General features: G+C 40.8%; 1 protein-coding gene across 5 annotated transcripts in view; it reads right to left on the bottom strand.

The window, feature by feature from the left end:
• The window catches only part of grm8a (glutamate receptor, metabotropic 8a), a 308,183-nt gene that overhangs the window by 50,749 nt on the left and 241,653 nt on the right, over window positions 1-15,781 (bottom strand). For all 5 annotated transcript variants that reach the window (XR_015112503.1, XR_015112502.1, XM_086202203.1 and 2 more), the window contains exon 7: window positions 10,606-10,806. Coding sequence is in view for 3 of the 5 variants with exons in the window: in XM_086202203.1 (XP_086058329.1) it covers window positions 10,606-10,806 (201 nt within the window). In the remaining 2 variants the exon portion in view is untranslated. The remainder of the gene's footprint in view (window positions 1-10,605; window positions 10,807-15,781) is intronic.

Here is a 15,781-nt window from a genome sequence, read left to right on the forward strand (position 1 = left end):
CCCTGGATGGGTCACAAGTCCGTCGCAAGGCCATCAGGAGCAATTAGGGGTTCAGTATCTTGCTCAAGGATACTTGGACATGGTCACAAGGAGAAGTGAGGCTCGAACCAGCGACCCTTCGGTTGCTGGATGGCCACTCTACCTCTGAGCCATGCCGCCCCCTATGGATAATTACAAATTAGTAAAAGTGATTAGCTTAGCGTGAAGCCTGGATGAAGATGAGATAGCTCGCTGGCCTTGCTCATGCCTGAAATAAAAAAAATTACTGTTTTCTGTTTATGCTCATGGTCAATCTAATATCTAAATTTATATGCTTTTATGATAATGTACAACTTAACATATAGCCACACATTTAATTTCCGGGCTGCACGGTGGTGCAGTGGTTAGCACTGTGGCCTCACAGCAAGAAGGTTCCGGGTTCGAGTCCCGGCTCGGGCGCGGGATCTTTCTGTGGAGTTTGCATGTTCTCCCCGTGCCTGCGTGGGTTCTCTCCAGGTACTCCGGCTTCCTCCCACCGTCCGACATGCAATTTGGGGACTAGGCTGATTGATACTCTAAATTGATCGTAGGTGTGACTGTGAGTGTGAATGGTTGTTCGTCTCTGTGTGTTGGCCCTGCGATGGACTGGAGACCTGTCCAGGGTGAACCCCGCCTCTCACCCGTAGATGCTGGGATAGGCTCCAGCCCCCCCGCGACCCTTACTAGTAAGGAATAAGCGGTAGATGACGATGGATGGATTTCATTTCCACTGCTTCTAGTTTTTATCCTGAGCTAAAGCTCTCTGTCTCTTTCCTTCCCAAGGTTACCATGACCCACAGAGGTTCAGCATCTTGACTTCATTAGCACTATTTCACTATTTATTTCCTCATTTACCTGTCTCCTCTATCATCTCTTAAATATGGATCAGCTCACTTACATGTTTAAGACACCCCCACCCATATTTTACTTTCTAATATGATACAATATATGATATCAAATTTATCCTTTTTATTGTTTTCTTGCTTCAAGGTCACCATGCCCTGGTAAAGTTTGATATATTCTGGCCGCCACAATCTATCTGTCTCTCTGGATTTCTTCTACTTCTGTTGGAGGTCATTTTACTTACTTGGTCCTTAAGAATTTCATGCTAACATTTTTACTTTTTTTTCTACCATTTTTACTTTTTAACTAGTTTCTCTCGGTTCTTCTCTTTGCACAGATTTTGTATTTCAATTATTCTTTATTCTCTTTCCTCCTATCTGAAGTTTTCAGCTTTGCAAAGTTCATCTTTTACATATCCACCCTTAAACACCCTTGCTCTCATTGTCTTTTATGCTTGCCTGGTCTCTGCAAACTCCATTCAGCCAAAACCAGGCATTTGTGCAACCCCAGCTGTCTGTCCTTTACCCCTCCTCCCTATCTCTCCCAGCTATATCTCTCTTTCACTTCATCTCCATATGTTATTCCCTCCATGTTTTTCCAAGATCATTATGCCCAGGTAGACGCACTGCTCCCATAAACCTTTGCTCACTCTTCCTCCCTGAGATCATTAGTGCCTAGCCAAGTTCATCATCCCCAAGCCAGTACCTCCTCCGCTACTGTCCTTTTTTCTCCCAGGTCACTATGAGCAAGCAAGCTTCATCATCCACCGGCTGGTTAACCCCCTTCCTCCAGTTCCCTTGCACCACTCTCACCCTCACCGCCCCTCCCTGCATCTTCTCCTCCCTAAAGGTTACCCTGCCAGGTCTGGAGTTCATCATCTTCAAGTCCAACTGTTCAAATTATTACAAGTTGGTTCCCATGGCAATGTCTTTTGGCAAGCGACCCTGCAGTGACACGATTGAGCTGAAAGTTTTCTTTTGTCACAACTCTTTGTTGACTCCACAACACAAAAATTACATGTTAGTCAGATGTCAATCCTACAAAATTTATACATAAGTGCCCATTATTCCGTGAAGGTGGATGCTGAGACACAAGCAGTCACAGTTGTTGTATGTAAACTACACCCACTAAGAAAAATTAGGCCTTGGGAAAGATAGACTAAAAGACAATGTTTTGTGAGTCCGTGTAGCAACGATCAAACAAAAGGCAAACAATCTCCTTTTACAATCTAGCGATATGCTAAGGTTTGTTTTCGTAGTCAGTCTATGTTAGAACTAGGTAATGTAGGAACATAATATTTTTTAATTTTGAACATTTTCATTGTTTCATTAGAGTCTCACCAGCCAGTCAAATGACATTGGTTTAGTACAGTAAGATACCTACTGGTGACACACAATAACTGATGTGGGTATTTGCTCCTGGCTAGCGTGTCTGTCTCCCACTTTGTGATCATGACATCAAGGCCAGTGGAGGACTGACTCTTTCTGCACACTGCCAAACACTGGTCTGAGCTGCAAATCACAGCAATGAAAAACTGCAATCAAAATGCTCAAGATTTCTTTTATTTTTAGTGGAAAATCTAATATCTTACGATCGGTTTGACACTCATGTGTTCAAGGTCCTGGTAGTTAATTGAAAACACTCGATTATGGTTTGGAAAAGATCAGGGTTTGGGTTAAAATAAATATAAATAGTTAAGAATGTTGGCAATGCCCCAGTGTCTCACTAAAAGAAATGTACCGAACTATGTTAAGTGGCACACGGGACGAACAAATGGGTCATCACAGCACGTGAAATAATTTAAGAAATGAATGCCTTTTGGTGACTGCAAGTCATATGAGCTGCATTTTTTTTATATTAGAGGTTTATACAAATAAAATGTATTATCTTTATTGTTAAGATTTATGCAACCCTCTGCTTCCCCATCAACATCCCTACTTCAGTTGGTCCCAGAGATCTACACCAAGCACCTTACTTCCTGTCTCTCACCATTCTAAATATTCCCGGTGACTCATCAAGAAGACGATTTCCCACTCAATATTTACATTTTCGCCAAGTTGTATCACATATGCTTCTTTATTCGTTATATATTCAGGTCATTGTTCCATGATGAAATATCCTCTAATGCCTCTTTGGAATTAAACCCAAGTAATATTAAAATGGATCTCGCCTTACTGAAAAGGCAAAAGCAACATGTAGTTGTGAGTCTGTGACTTGAGGGGAAATAGCAAGGAGAGTCTGAACATGGGAGTCAGACTGAGAGTGCTTCGGAGAAAGACGCTAAGAGGAAGATAATGGAAAGAGTGAGTTAGAAAAAGAAGGAGACAAGTCAAGGACGTCAACATGACGGGTAGTGAGAAAGAGAGAAAAAGAGAAGGAGAGTAAGGATATGAGAGAAAAAAATGTGATGGAGCAAGAAACATTAGCAAGGTCTTCATTTTGAAAAGCCTCTTTGGAATGTACTTAGAACTGCCAGAGCAGGCGGAATGTGAATTGAAAGTTAATCTGTGTGGCACTGTTAAGGCACTTTCAGCAAAACACACCAGACTGAAAGCCAGTTAATTGGGGATGGAACGTGCAATTCGGGACAAAAGACGTATCTCCAATTGGCAAAAGACTGTTCATTAGGGTTGGGTTAGGTTAGGCAATAAAGTTCTTAGGAAATAAATGTGAATTTATCCAGATAAACTAAAAGTAATTCAATTTTAGTGTCAACATATGTTAGTTGAACAAAAGCGCAATCTGAATCAATTTTCCGCTGCCTGCTTTGTTACTAAGGACCAAAAGACAGCAACACAAATGCAATCTTTTAATTTTTTGAGCACACAACTCAAACACAAATGTTGTTTTATTCAGTGTGTGTGTGTGTGTGTGTGTGTGTGTGTGTGTGTGTGTGTGTGTGTGTGTGTGAGAGAGTGTGAGTGTGTGTCAAGGTTGCTTAGATGACTTTTAATTTCTAGTGTAGTCTTTCGGGACATTTTATTTTCTCTTTGCCAGGTTAATTTTCTAAGCTATTGAACTCTATTGGGCATATCCAGTTAGAAATAAGAGCAATGGGTCAATAATTCCTCAGTTCTGTATCTGTAGAAGACAGGACATAATGAGGCAGACATCCCTGATTCAGCAAATGAATCACATCCTATTCATCTCCTCTTGTCCTATGATTGCTGATTGCTCTGTTCAATGTAGCTTGACGTCACTGTCTCCTGGCTGAAATGATTGCTTCTTTCTTTAGTGGCGATCCCGGATGGTACGGATATGATATCTTGCAAGGTGATTTAGATGAATGGCTATTTACAAGACAAGCAGTGTAGATGATGAACAGCTGGATGGATGGATGGTTCTGAACAATATTCAAGAGAATCTTTATAAAATGTGTGTTTAGGAATATATATATCCCCACCGCAACCCCCCATTCTAAATATAGCGACAGCCAGTCAACTTTGGAACATTACATCTTGCCCAGTATTTAAGATTTGCTCCACTTCAGCCTCCATTTTTTTTAAAGAACGTGATAAAACTCAAGACAATTGCATAGAAGGTCACCCACAAACTAGCATAGAACAGAACAGAACACACATGTTCAGAATGATGTGGGTCAATGCGGATAGTCTACAATGATGGTTCAACATAGAGCTGAAACACGTTTTAATCAGCTTTAAGTCAACAAAAAAGGGGAAAAAAATTAGTCAAATTCCTTCGTTAACTGTTTCAGTCCCCCCTTAAATATATAATGAGGCTGTTAAGAACGTACTGACATTCTGAAAAATGTAATTATTTGTGAAAGGGTTTAGTTTTGAATTCCACTGTTAAGGATAGCACTGCTGTGTATGTGTATGTGCAGTACTTGGCATGCTTTTTCTGAGCAGGAATGTGTGTTTGCCTGAAGAAGCCAATAAACTCTCAGACAAATAAAAAGTGGACAGCATAGTGTGTCACCGCAGCACCAGGCTTTGTTACCTCACTCTGCAATGCACCAGTCCTTGTTTATTTGTGTGCATGTGCGTGTTTGTATGCTAATTAGTAGGTGATTTAAAATGGCAAGCTCTTATTTTATTTTGAATATTTTCTGTGTATGGAGATGTATTCTTTCTATTGCTATAAAAATGGTAATGTGTAAAACTGATGCTTAATTGCAATTTTTTTTCTGATGCGGCTGTCACAGGAAACAGCCACGTTAAAGTAAGTAAACAGAGTTTGCAAACACGATTGAATGCTGAGTGATACTTCTGCAGGCAAGTTCTATCTTGCTGTCACGGGAGATTAAACCATTGTTAACAGGAAGGATCTTATTTTTATGTTGCATCCCCATTTTTTGAATGCAATCTGCCATGAATATTAATGAATATGAACCGTGTTACCATGGGGGTGTGTTGGCCGTCCACAGGGGAAGAACGTCCACTTGAAAATCCAACCAGGGAATACTCTAATCAACTTCTGATCTCATTCCTTGTCTCCCGATCGTGCCTCTCTGCACTTCTCTTTTCTTTTCTGTCACGCTTGCTTGTTAGGTTTCACTTTGTAAGTCAAGTTGGTTTGGTGCAGATCCAAAAGGAGAACGCTCAGTGCCCTAACAACTTTAAATCATCCCCTCCCTCTTGCTCTGTCTTGTTCTCTCTCATGCAGCAAGAGAGGTGAATTGGTATAGATCGAGTAAGAGCAGAGAGAAAGGACGATCATGCTCCAGAAACTTTTACTTATTCCCTTCACAGACATACCCAAAGATAGATACCTACCTCCATCTTTGCCTCTTTTCTTCTTTAGTGTTGCTACTGTCATGTAAACAGATCGATAGCATAACTAACTTTTAATTGGAATGCTTAAATTTATTCAGGCAGTTACACATAGTCGCAGACAAAGAAGTGGGCTTGAAAGCTTTAAATCTTGCAGTCTTCAGTCAATATATACAACCCCGGATAAGTGTAGCCACAACAGCCCCACAAAAAAACCCCATCACTCTTCTGCCCCACAAACAGCAGAGAAAAGCTGAAATATACTTTACTGTATATCCAGAATAGACACACAGCAGAATTTTCATTAAACCCCAAGATACAGGTCCGGTGGTGGTAGTGGTGGGGGGTGGGTTGTCTTTAATTGTCCACATACGGCTATATGACGCCTACAAGTAGGAAAAGCCATAGCTGAAACATATTACACAAAAAACAAACATAGTCTAGCAGATCCACTCTCCTCTGCCAACATGGGTCCATGCTTACTTTATTGTACTTTAAGTTTTAGTCATACTAAACATTTTCAAACAATAGATCTCGTCTAGTCTCGAACCCTGCCAGCCCCTTTTTTTTTTAAAAGCAACAAATCTATGAGGTTTTTAAAGAACCTAAATTTGGTCTTATTCCTCCTTGGGCCCCCTTTTGATCTGGATTTGATTGACAGGAGGTGAATGCAGGGCACAGAGATGGACTGCTCAATTGGTACGATGAACCATGCACTCAACCCAGTGGTGAAAACACAAAAACACAAAAACTCTTTGGATAAAGAGCGAAAAAGGAGAGAAAAACAGGAAATGACCTGACAAAACTGTGGACAAAAAGCAGATGAGAAGAGGTGCAGAAGTCACACAACACTGTTGGATTCTTAATTTTTGATCAGAAATGTTTTAATGTAATATCTGAATATGACTTGTCATCAGCATGTGTTGATTCATTTTTCAGAGCTTAAGACAATTAGGAACAAAATATGATGTAGGCTTTATAATGTCCTGCAGATTTTTAGGCTAGCTACGGTGGAACTAGCACTGTCATTGTCTCCCATTTATCCAGGTCCAGGTCATGGGGGCAGCAGCCTCAGCAAGGAAGTGACTGTCCTCTCCCACTTCCACCAGCTCTTCAGGGGGAATCCTGAGGCGTTCCCAGGCCAGCCAAGAGATATAATCTTTCCAGTGTGTCCTGGGTCAGCCCAAGGCGTCCTCCTGGTTGGACATGCGTGGAAAACCTCCCAAGGGAGGCATCCTCACCAGATGCCCGAACCACCTCAACTTAGTCCTCTCAACATGGAGGAGCAGCAGCCAGCCCAGCCACCCTGCTGATGAAACTCATTTTGGCCGCTTGTATTTGCAATCTTGTTCTTTCGGTCATTACCCAAAGCACATGACCATCGGTGAGGGTTGGAACGTAGATTGACCTGTAAATTGAGAGCTTTGTCTTTTGGCTAAGCTCTCTCTTTACCACAATGGACTGACTTAGCGGTTGCCGCCCCAATCCGTCTGTCAATCTCCCGCTCCATCCTACCCTCATGTGTGAACAAGGTCCCGAGATACTTAAACTCCCCCACCTGAGGCAGGACTTCTCCCCGACCAGGAGTGGGCAGGCCACCCTTTTCCGGCTGAGGACCATGGCCTCAGACTTCAAGATGCTGATTCTCATCCCTGCTGCTTCACATTCAGCTGCAAACTGCCCCAGCAAGAGCTAAGAGAGCTAAGAGGATCACATCATCCGCAAAAATCAGAGACGACATCCTCCCGCCACCAAACTCGAACCCTTCCACCACCTGGCTGCACCTAGAAATTCTGTCCATAAAAGTTAGGAACAGAACCGGTGACAAAGGGCAGCCCTGGCAGAGTCCAACCCTCACTGGGAAGAAGTCCAACTTACTGCCAGCAATGCAAACCAGACTCTCACTCCACCTGTAAAGAGACTGAATGGCCCTTTGTAAGGGGCCATCCACCCCATACTCCAGGAGTACCCCCCACAGGGTGCTCCTGGGAACACGGTCATAAGCCTTCTCCAAATTCACTAAGCACAAGTAGACTGGTTGGGCAAACTCCCATGCCCCTTCCAGCACCCTAGCGAGGGTGAAGAGCTAGTGGGTGGAACTAGCATTGTATGGCATATCCCTGAAAAGCTGTGTTGCTAGCTTAGCCTGTCTTCATCAATGCTGTCTTTTTTATTTCCTCTCTCCATGCCGCTTTGCAACCCACCTCCACTCCTCCTTTACATACTGTATTGGCTGCTGTTCTCTCTTCCTTTAGTTATCCAAAGGAAGTCCCAGAACTGAGTTGTACCATCAAATTAAAGTCAATCACAGGAAAGTTCTATTTTTGACAGAAGTGTTCCCGAATGGTTTTAAGTCACAAAACTTTACAATTATGGTGTTGAGCTCATCATGGAGACCGAGTTTGAAGATTGGTATACTGAGTACACATGTAATGACAAGTACTGAGTGCTCATGGGTCCGAATGTCAACACATGAACCGGTGTTATTGGTGTCATTGTTCTTTAATTTCCTCTTATATCACTGTTCAAACAAATGTACTCAAACATGATTTAGAAGTTGAACTAAGACTGATACTGTGCACTAAAAGTTTTTCCCTGCTATTCTCTATGGTAAAAGAGCTAAGGAGGACCAATATTTGTGATGTCTGACGACTGTCTGTCTACTTCATGCTCACTCTGCGGTAAAATCCGTAGCTTCCTCACTGGCTCCTTTATCGCTCAAGGGAAAATCCTCAGGGTTTTTTGTTTTTTTTTTCTTTTCCATGTTTTAGTCAATTTCATCTTTGATTTAAATGGTTTGCCAAGTGTTGCTAGATGAGCCGGTAGGAAGATCCTATATGTCAGACGTGAGTGCTCCCTGCCAAAAGAGCAGCCCTCCTTACTCTTAAATTATTCCTTCTCTTTTCCCTTCATTCTCCAGAAATACTGGAAGTGGAAGTGGCGTGTATGAAAATTATTTATTTACACTTTAGTTTATTTTAAGAATTTCATTTCTTTGATGAGTGAATTATACATCTATAGAGATCTAAAATAGGTGGGTTTGTGATTCTGGCAGCATTCAAATTCCAGCATTTTTTGATTGAATTGTCTTAATACCTTCTCTTGAGTGAATGTAGGAGTCCATTTTTCAACATCAAAATGTTATATTATTATGAGCTAATTTTTTATGCTCTTTCAAAAATGTTGCACAGTCACAGCCCATTTTTGCATAGCAGCTTTGAGTCGGTAGGATGGGTTTCAGTGATTCAGGTGGATAAATGAGATTTCGGTGTTACGGGGGGGATTTCTCTCCCCTCTAAGCCAGCAATAACAGAAAACCACACCTTTTCTGTGTAGCTGTATGAAAGACTAATAACTGCACTGGCTTGTTTTGACAGACAGGTAGACACAACACAAACTCTCACATATTTTTGCATTCCTACGCAGATATTTCAATCTAAAATCAGGGAAGCTTTTTTTGTAATCCTCTCAATGTGACTTCATTTCTCTATCATATTATTTCATATTCCAAACAATATTTGACGAACACAGGAAATGAAAAGGCCGACGGAGAAGCAGGTACAGGAGAGCATCAGTGGGAAAAGGATTAATAACAGAATATTCAAATGAGATGTCTGATATTATTTAGGAGGAAATGAGGAAATGTTTTCTGCTCACCTAAATTCGTCAGGGGTGTAGGAAGTGATAGTAGAGAAAGAGGAAATGAAAGATTGAGAACTACAGGTTGCAGTGATAGAAGAGGAAAAACAAAATATAAACAGAGGAAATGTTAAGGGGAAGAGTGGCATAGCTTAATTTTGAGGGAGAAATGCAACATAGCATGCTTTTAAGGATTAGACAAATTAGAAGATGAGCTGAGTTTAGCAGTCTTCATGTTAGAGTCGAATTAGTTGTGTCGAGGTGGATAAACACTACAGAATTACTCTCCAAGTTAAGCATTAATCACATTTGCCCTCTTCATTGTTGTGTTGCAGGAAAAAGGTTGAAATGTTGAAAATATTACGTTTCCTGTAAAGTAGTGTAGGTGTCTCTGACTGGGATTTTGAGCTAGAGAAGAAAAATGAGACATTCTTTTTGCTTTAAATGTAAAGGTAGAGGATAGAAAGTAAGCTGGGAGTTAGCATGTACTCGCAGGCGCGTAGCTTGTTCTAGCTGATGTTTAGCTTGTCCTAGACAGGGTTAAGTGTATTCTTGCAGCCAGTTTGCTTGCGCTAGCCAGTGTTTATCTTGTCCTAGCCAGTGTTTAGTTCATACGAACTGTCGTTTAGCCCATCCTAGGCATTGAGCTTATGCTAGCTTGTGGTTATCGTGGTCTTTCGCTTGTCCTCGCACATGTTTAGTGTGTGCAAGCCAGCAATAAGCTTGTGCTTGCTGATTGGTGATAGGTAATTGCAGTGCCTGGTGGGGGTTGCTCATGTTGCCAGTGGCAAGGGGGGGAATCTTCTGGTGCCGCTGAGTCCAGGAGGAGTTGCCCAATTAGAGTGATGTTTACAAGCTGCAGTTAACCATGCCATTGACTCTACCTTTAATGAACTGTAGAGAATCATTTAAACTTGTGCTTCTTCCAAATATCTTTAGTTACTGTACATCTCATTGGGTTCATCTATTTTAGTCTGGCTGGAGGAACAGGTGTCAGTGAAAAGAAACTTTCAACTTAAAATAAAGCTGAAGATAAGTTTTATGAGGTCAGAGAAGGTAGAAATCTGAAAGTGGATTTTCGCTTTTGAGAGATTTTAACTTAGCTTCTCTGTGATTCTATGAGCATGAATTAGAGCTTGTATACATTTTTTTTCAGTAAATGTGTCAGTAAATGCATCTTGCAGTATCTGAATGCATTTACTACAAAATATGCTAATTCTAAAATAAAATGTTTTGACATTTTAATCCACAAATGAATACTTTTTACTGGGAGAGCTACTTTGAATACACATCTTACCTTGAAAATTGAGTCCATTTGAATATGGAAGAAAACCATATATACCAGAATGTATTCACTCAAAAGAAATCTCACCGTTGAAGCTGACAGCACGAATGTGGCCCAGCAGCTCTTTGCCATCGATGTTGGCCATGCGGGGGCAGAGACCAGGGTAACCATAGCAGAGCTTCCGGTGCATGTTGTGCAGAGCGTGGGCCATAGCGTACACAGCATCCATGACAAACTGAACCTTCCCTTCTTGTTCGTAGCTGGAATTGCGACCAACTTTTTCCAAACCTGAAACAAAAATATGAAGAGTTAGACAAAAAGGGCAGGATATACACATACACACACAAAACATTTTATTTATATATATTACTACATTTACCGTAGCCATATTTCACCTGATTGTAATCATTTGAGATAATACATGCCTAAATATCTGTTGCACAAGTGAAAAGAAAAAACACGCCCTTAAAGCATTCATCTTATGTTGCATCTACCTGCCATCATTTTGAAATAAATCAAAAGTTGAGGATGACTGATTTGCATCATGGTGTTTTATCTGTACATGTTGAAGCTATCCCATAATAATCAAGCTTGCTCTAAATGGAAAGCAAAGATCATCAACAAGTCAATTTGGTTTTCAGTATTTGGCCTTCTTGTAGTACAATCTCTAATTTATCAGTGGAAATGTACCCAATTTAAAGAAGAAAACATTTTAATGATCTTAAGATACAAAAAGATTAAATGCATAATCCTCCGTTACCTCTGCTCTCCTGTGCCTCACTCCCTCCATTTAAATTTTTTGCTTATCTTTCGTATTTTCCACACTTTCTCTTCATATTACACATTTGTTTTGTTTTGGGTTTTTTTAACCCCAGATTCTCTCCACAGCGTCTCCCCTATCATTTCTTCCTTCTCATTTTCTCACATGCTACCTGAGAACAGACCCGGTAAGCTCGCTCTGCTATGATTCCTTGTTTCGCTGTCAGGCCCGCTGAGCCCTGGACAACCAACTTGATTTGCACTGGGCTCGCCGCTGGGTTCAGTGCACTGTTTCTGTGAAATCACAGGATGCTGCGGTCAAAGTTCACCGTCTTTGAACTGAATGGCAAGCTGTGCTACGCGTGCGTCCATTCAGTCCAGTCAGAGGGTAAATGACACAAGGTTGAACTTATTTTAAAAGATTTTGAGAAATTGTGTTGGCCCCAGTGGCCAGCAGGAAGGGAAAGCAGATGATAGAAAGACCACGACAGGTAAAAATAACAGGAGGAGGAAACACAAGAGAAAATTAAAATGCTTGAAAGGAGACATGGAAGGGAGAGGCTGACCATCAGACAGGTAAAAGGGCACTCAGCCTGACAATGACTCCTCTAAGTCCATTCACACCCTGGTAGCAAAGTTGCTAAAGAAAGAACATGTTCTAACTTGACATCCTCAGAGCCACTGATAATGGCCTTTCCTTGTATGAGGAAAAGGTAAAAAAAAGTGGATGAAGAAAAAAAAAAAGTCTCCAATGGGAACCATGTCATATTGTTGCATGGTGATTACTGTATATAGTAATATGTCACTTTTTTATTTTAAAAAATAATACTTCGAGTTTATTAGCCACGCTCTACAGTTGAGTCATTCATGACAAAAAAAGTCATATTATCTGTTGCTGATTTAAATTTTGAATCATAAATAAAGAACAAGGAACTCTTTGCAAATCTATGAAGTAAGACACAGGAGGACAATGGACCAAAAAATTGCAAAAGAACTCCCATACGCTGGCTTCTAATTGATAAAAACTGTTTGCCTGATGAAGGTCAACAACTGACAAATCGCAAATAAATACTATCTTGAAAGTTAAATACCTTTTTGAATTTGAAATAAAAACACTTTTAGCCTGACAATGAATTTGAGTGTGATTTGTGACACAATCCCATGTGACATCTCATGCCGCACAGTGTCTCAACTTGCCCGTTTATGGGTCAACATGTCACTATTTTGCTGTTTATAGCTCTGCATTGCAATAAAATTGGAAAATGATACTGATACATAATAAATGCCCTACTTTCCCCCCTACATACATGCCTAGACACACACAGACCAACATTGATTACGGCACACAGAAACACACGAGCTCCACATTGTGATTTATTGTGAAGGTTCATGTCATGATTCATTAGCATAATTAGCTTGTGAAAAGTAAAGTTACGCATCATTTATTGATTGTGGTATTAATTCTGTTTCAGTGTCTCTTTTAGATGTTTCTTTATCTTTTCCAATTAATCATTCACTCCTGTTTTATCCTTACCTCCTATTTCTGCCCTATCTCATTCTTTGCCCCCCGTTCTCATCTCCTTCTTTATGTCCTCCTCTCCTTCCCTGTTCCTCTTTTTTTCACCCTCTTCTCTTCTTCCCCTCCCAAGTGCCTCTCTCACTCTCTCTCGTCGTTATTCACCCATGTTTTATAAGTAGTAGAAGACACCTTCAGGCAACACAAATGGAATCAAAATCCATCTGTGCAGAGTTGCATTAACAAGACCAGAGGCCCTTCAATCAATATGAGCATCCATAAGGAATTAATGGGGTCCTGGAAATGAAATCTAATCCAGAGTTCTAGAAATCTATGGGGTGTTTTGTATGCGTGTCCATGTTTGTGGTGTTTCTTGTTTGTGTGTGTGTGAGTGTGTGGAGAAAGAGGAAGAAAAGGCAAACAGACAAATAGTGTGTTTAAAGTCAAGCTGAATTGAAAAATGCCTTTTTAACCCTTTTAGTTCCCATCTATTCAACAATATGTGCCAAAAAATTACAAAAATCTATTTCTTTATACATTTATTATACATATTGACATCAGCCACTGCTATCAACCAAGAAGATCCAAGATTGAATGGCATTTGCCAACATAGTGTTTTTTTTTGGAGACACAGTGACGTTCACTGCTGCCTCACAGCAAGAAGGTCCTGTGTTCAAGTCCCGTGGGGAGTTTGCAAGTTCTCATGAGTTTCCTCAGGCTGCTCTGGTTTCCTCACCAACTCATGTAAGTTTGGTTAGTTAAGGATTCTTAAGTGCTACACACAACGGCTCACTGCTCCGTAGAGTATGCAGAGGACAAATCTCACTGTAAAATATACACGACAATATGGACATCTTCTCCTCCCACTGATTAATCACAAATCTACTATTTGGATAAAGCTTTGGATCAAATTGTGGAGAAAATATTTCTGTCTCATGTTGTCCGAGCGGTCTGCTTCAACTTGAAGGAATCTGCATCGTTTCCTGAGGGCTTTACTTGTTGCTAAAGTGACTGCTAATGGTGGCTAACGTTATTGACTCAGCAGGCAAGTCTAAACTAAGACCTTGTACACCCTTGGAGTGTTAATGACAGGGAGTCCAGAACTAAGGGGGTTTTTGGTGATCTTGGTGGTTGGTTTGTTTTGTTTGCTGCAGTTTGATCATGGTCACTGAACAGTACTGCAGAACTGAGGGGGTATAACACATACAGGGTTCATTATATTGGCTATGGTGACAAGTCCCTTGCTACAAGCACAACTTTCTCAGCCTCACACACACATTACTCTTTATGTGTGTATTATTCCAAATACAAAAAATTATGAGGTTAAAGTTTGCCGAACACACTTGCCTGGCTGCAGTTCTCCTTCAATCTTGTACAGCCACATTCCCCAGAGGCGGGGTACAGCTCTTCTAGCTAGTCGAGGGATTAAAAAGCATTCTAACTTTACTTGCTCTAACTCTTGTATCTGGATGCTTTGAGGCCATATCTTATTGATTTCATGAGCACATACAAGGTGGTGATTAAGCAGGTCACGGTTTAAGCAAAATGCATATGGGAAAAACTACTTGCTTAAGGCAACAGGGTGTCAAATCTATTGAGTGCCAGGCATGTTTCTCTCTCTAAAGTACTGCTCATCAAACTTACTGTTTTGTTTAACACTGCCTTTAATGTGACATTTAATCCAAGGAATAGCTGCACAAATGACAGTAACCTTTATAAATCCAGAGAAGAGAACACAACTTTTGACCCAGCAACATCTATTATTGCATAAAATCACAACTGCCGCAGAGAGAAGGGCGCACTATTCTCATTATTTTAGAAAATCTGGCTGCAATCCCAGTTTTGTAACCCCACAGAAAAATCTATATATAATTGCCACTTTATTTTATAACCTGCAAATATTATAATGTGGAATATTCTTCATAAGCACATTTTAGTAGTGTCAGGAAAAAAACATAAAGAAGACATAAGATACTGGGCGGCATGGCTGAGGTAGAGTGGCCGTTTCGCAACCGAAGGATCGCAGATTTGATCCTCACTTCCCCTGATGACCACATTGAAGTATCCTTGAGCAAGATATTGAGCCCCTAATTGCTCCAGATGGCCCTGTGACAGACTGGTGACCTGTCCAGGGTGTTGCCCCGCCTCAGTGTCAGAAAGGATAGGCTCCAGCCCCCCCCACGAACCTTAACGGATAAGCAATACATAAAATGGACACAAGTTGCAATGAAATGAGAGAAATATATTGTAATAGCAGCCTTTCTGGTTTTGACATTTAGCTCTTTTTGCATCTTGTCTGGCTGAGTATGTCCCAGTGTTAATTGTGGATTGTAACGCTAACACAACTCCCATCACGCTCTGAAGTTATTCAGGCACCTGCTTCAATAATGGAATTGATTCTACTTAGTTCAGTCAAAACCTTGTGCTCTGCAGGGTGAAGTGATACCAACCAAAAACCAATAAAAAGGGGTAAAGCTCATGGAACCAAGTGACTGACTAAATGCCTTGATGGATCCAATTAGGAGTCAATGTGCTGGACTTTTCACAGATCTTTGGGCAACCGTAAACAATAGATGTAGATTTAACATTAAACAAAAGTTAATTGAAGTTGACACTTGAATGGGTTCTGGCAGAGAGCATTAATTTAAATGGTGCAGATAGCATTTAAACTATCAAGTTAAATTAGGCATCAAGCAGATTAAAGTATTTCAACATCCTTATCTGCAATTTTGTGAGGTATGTTTTTTTTGGGGGGGGGGGGGGGGGGGGTTCGTGTTCATTCAAAAGTGTGCCTTAAGCAACAGCAAACAACAAGCCATTGGCAATAAGTCATTCCTTGCATAACTCCATTAGCTCCACTGAAAATCCTCCAGGAGTGTTTCTAGACGTAAGTGCCTTGCTTCAGGGTACCTCAATCATGCTCTCAAAAGCAGATTTTGCATCATTGTTTTGTGCTGTTTATATTCCCTATTGTGTAATTCTGTCCAT

The sequence above is a fragment of the Aulostomus chinensis genome, chromosome 4, assembly GCF_037954235.1.
Source record: "Aulostomus chinensis isolate RoL2024-O1b breed Wild chromosome 4, RoL_Achi_v1.0, whole genome shotgun sequence".
Taxonomy (NCBI): domain Eukaryota; kingdom Metazoa; phylum Chordata; class Actinopteri; order Syngnathiformes; family Aulostomidae; genus Aulostomus; species Aulostomus chinensis.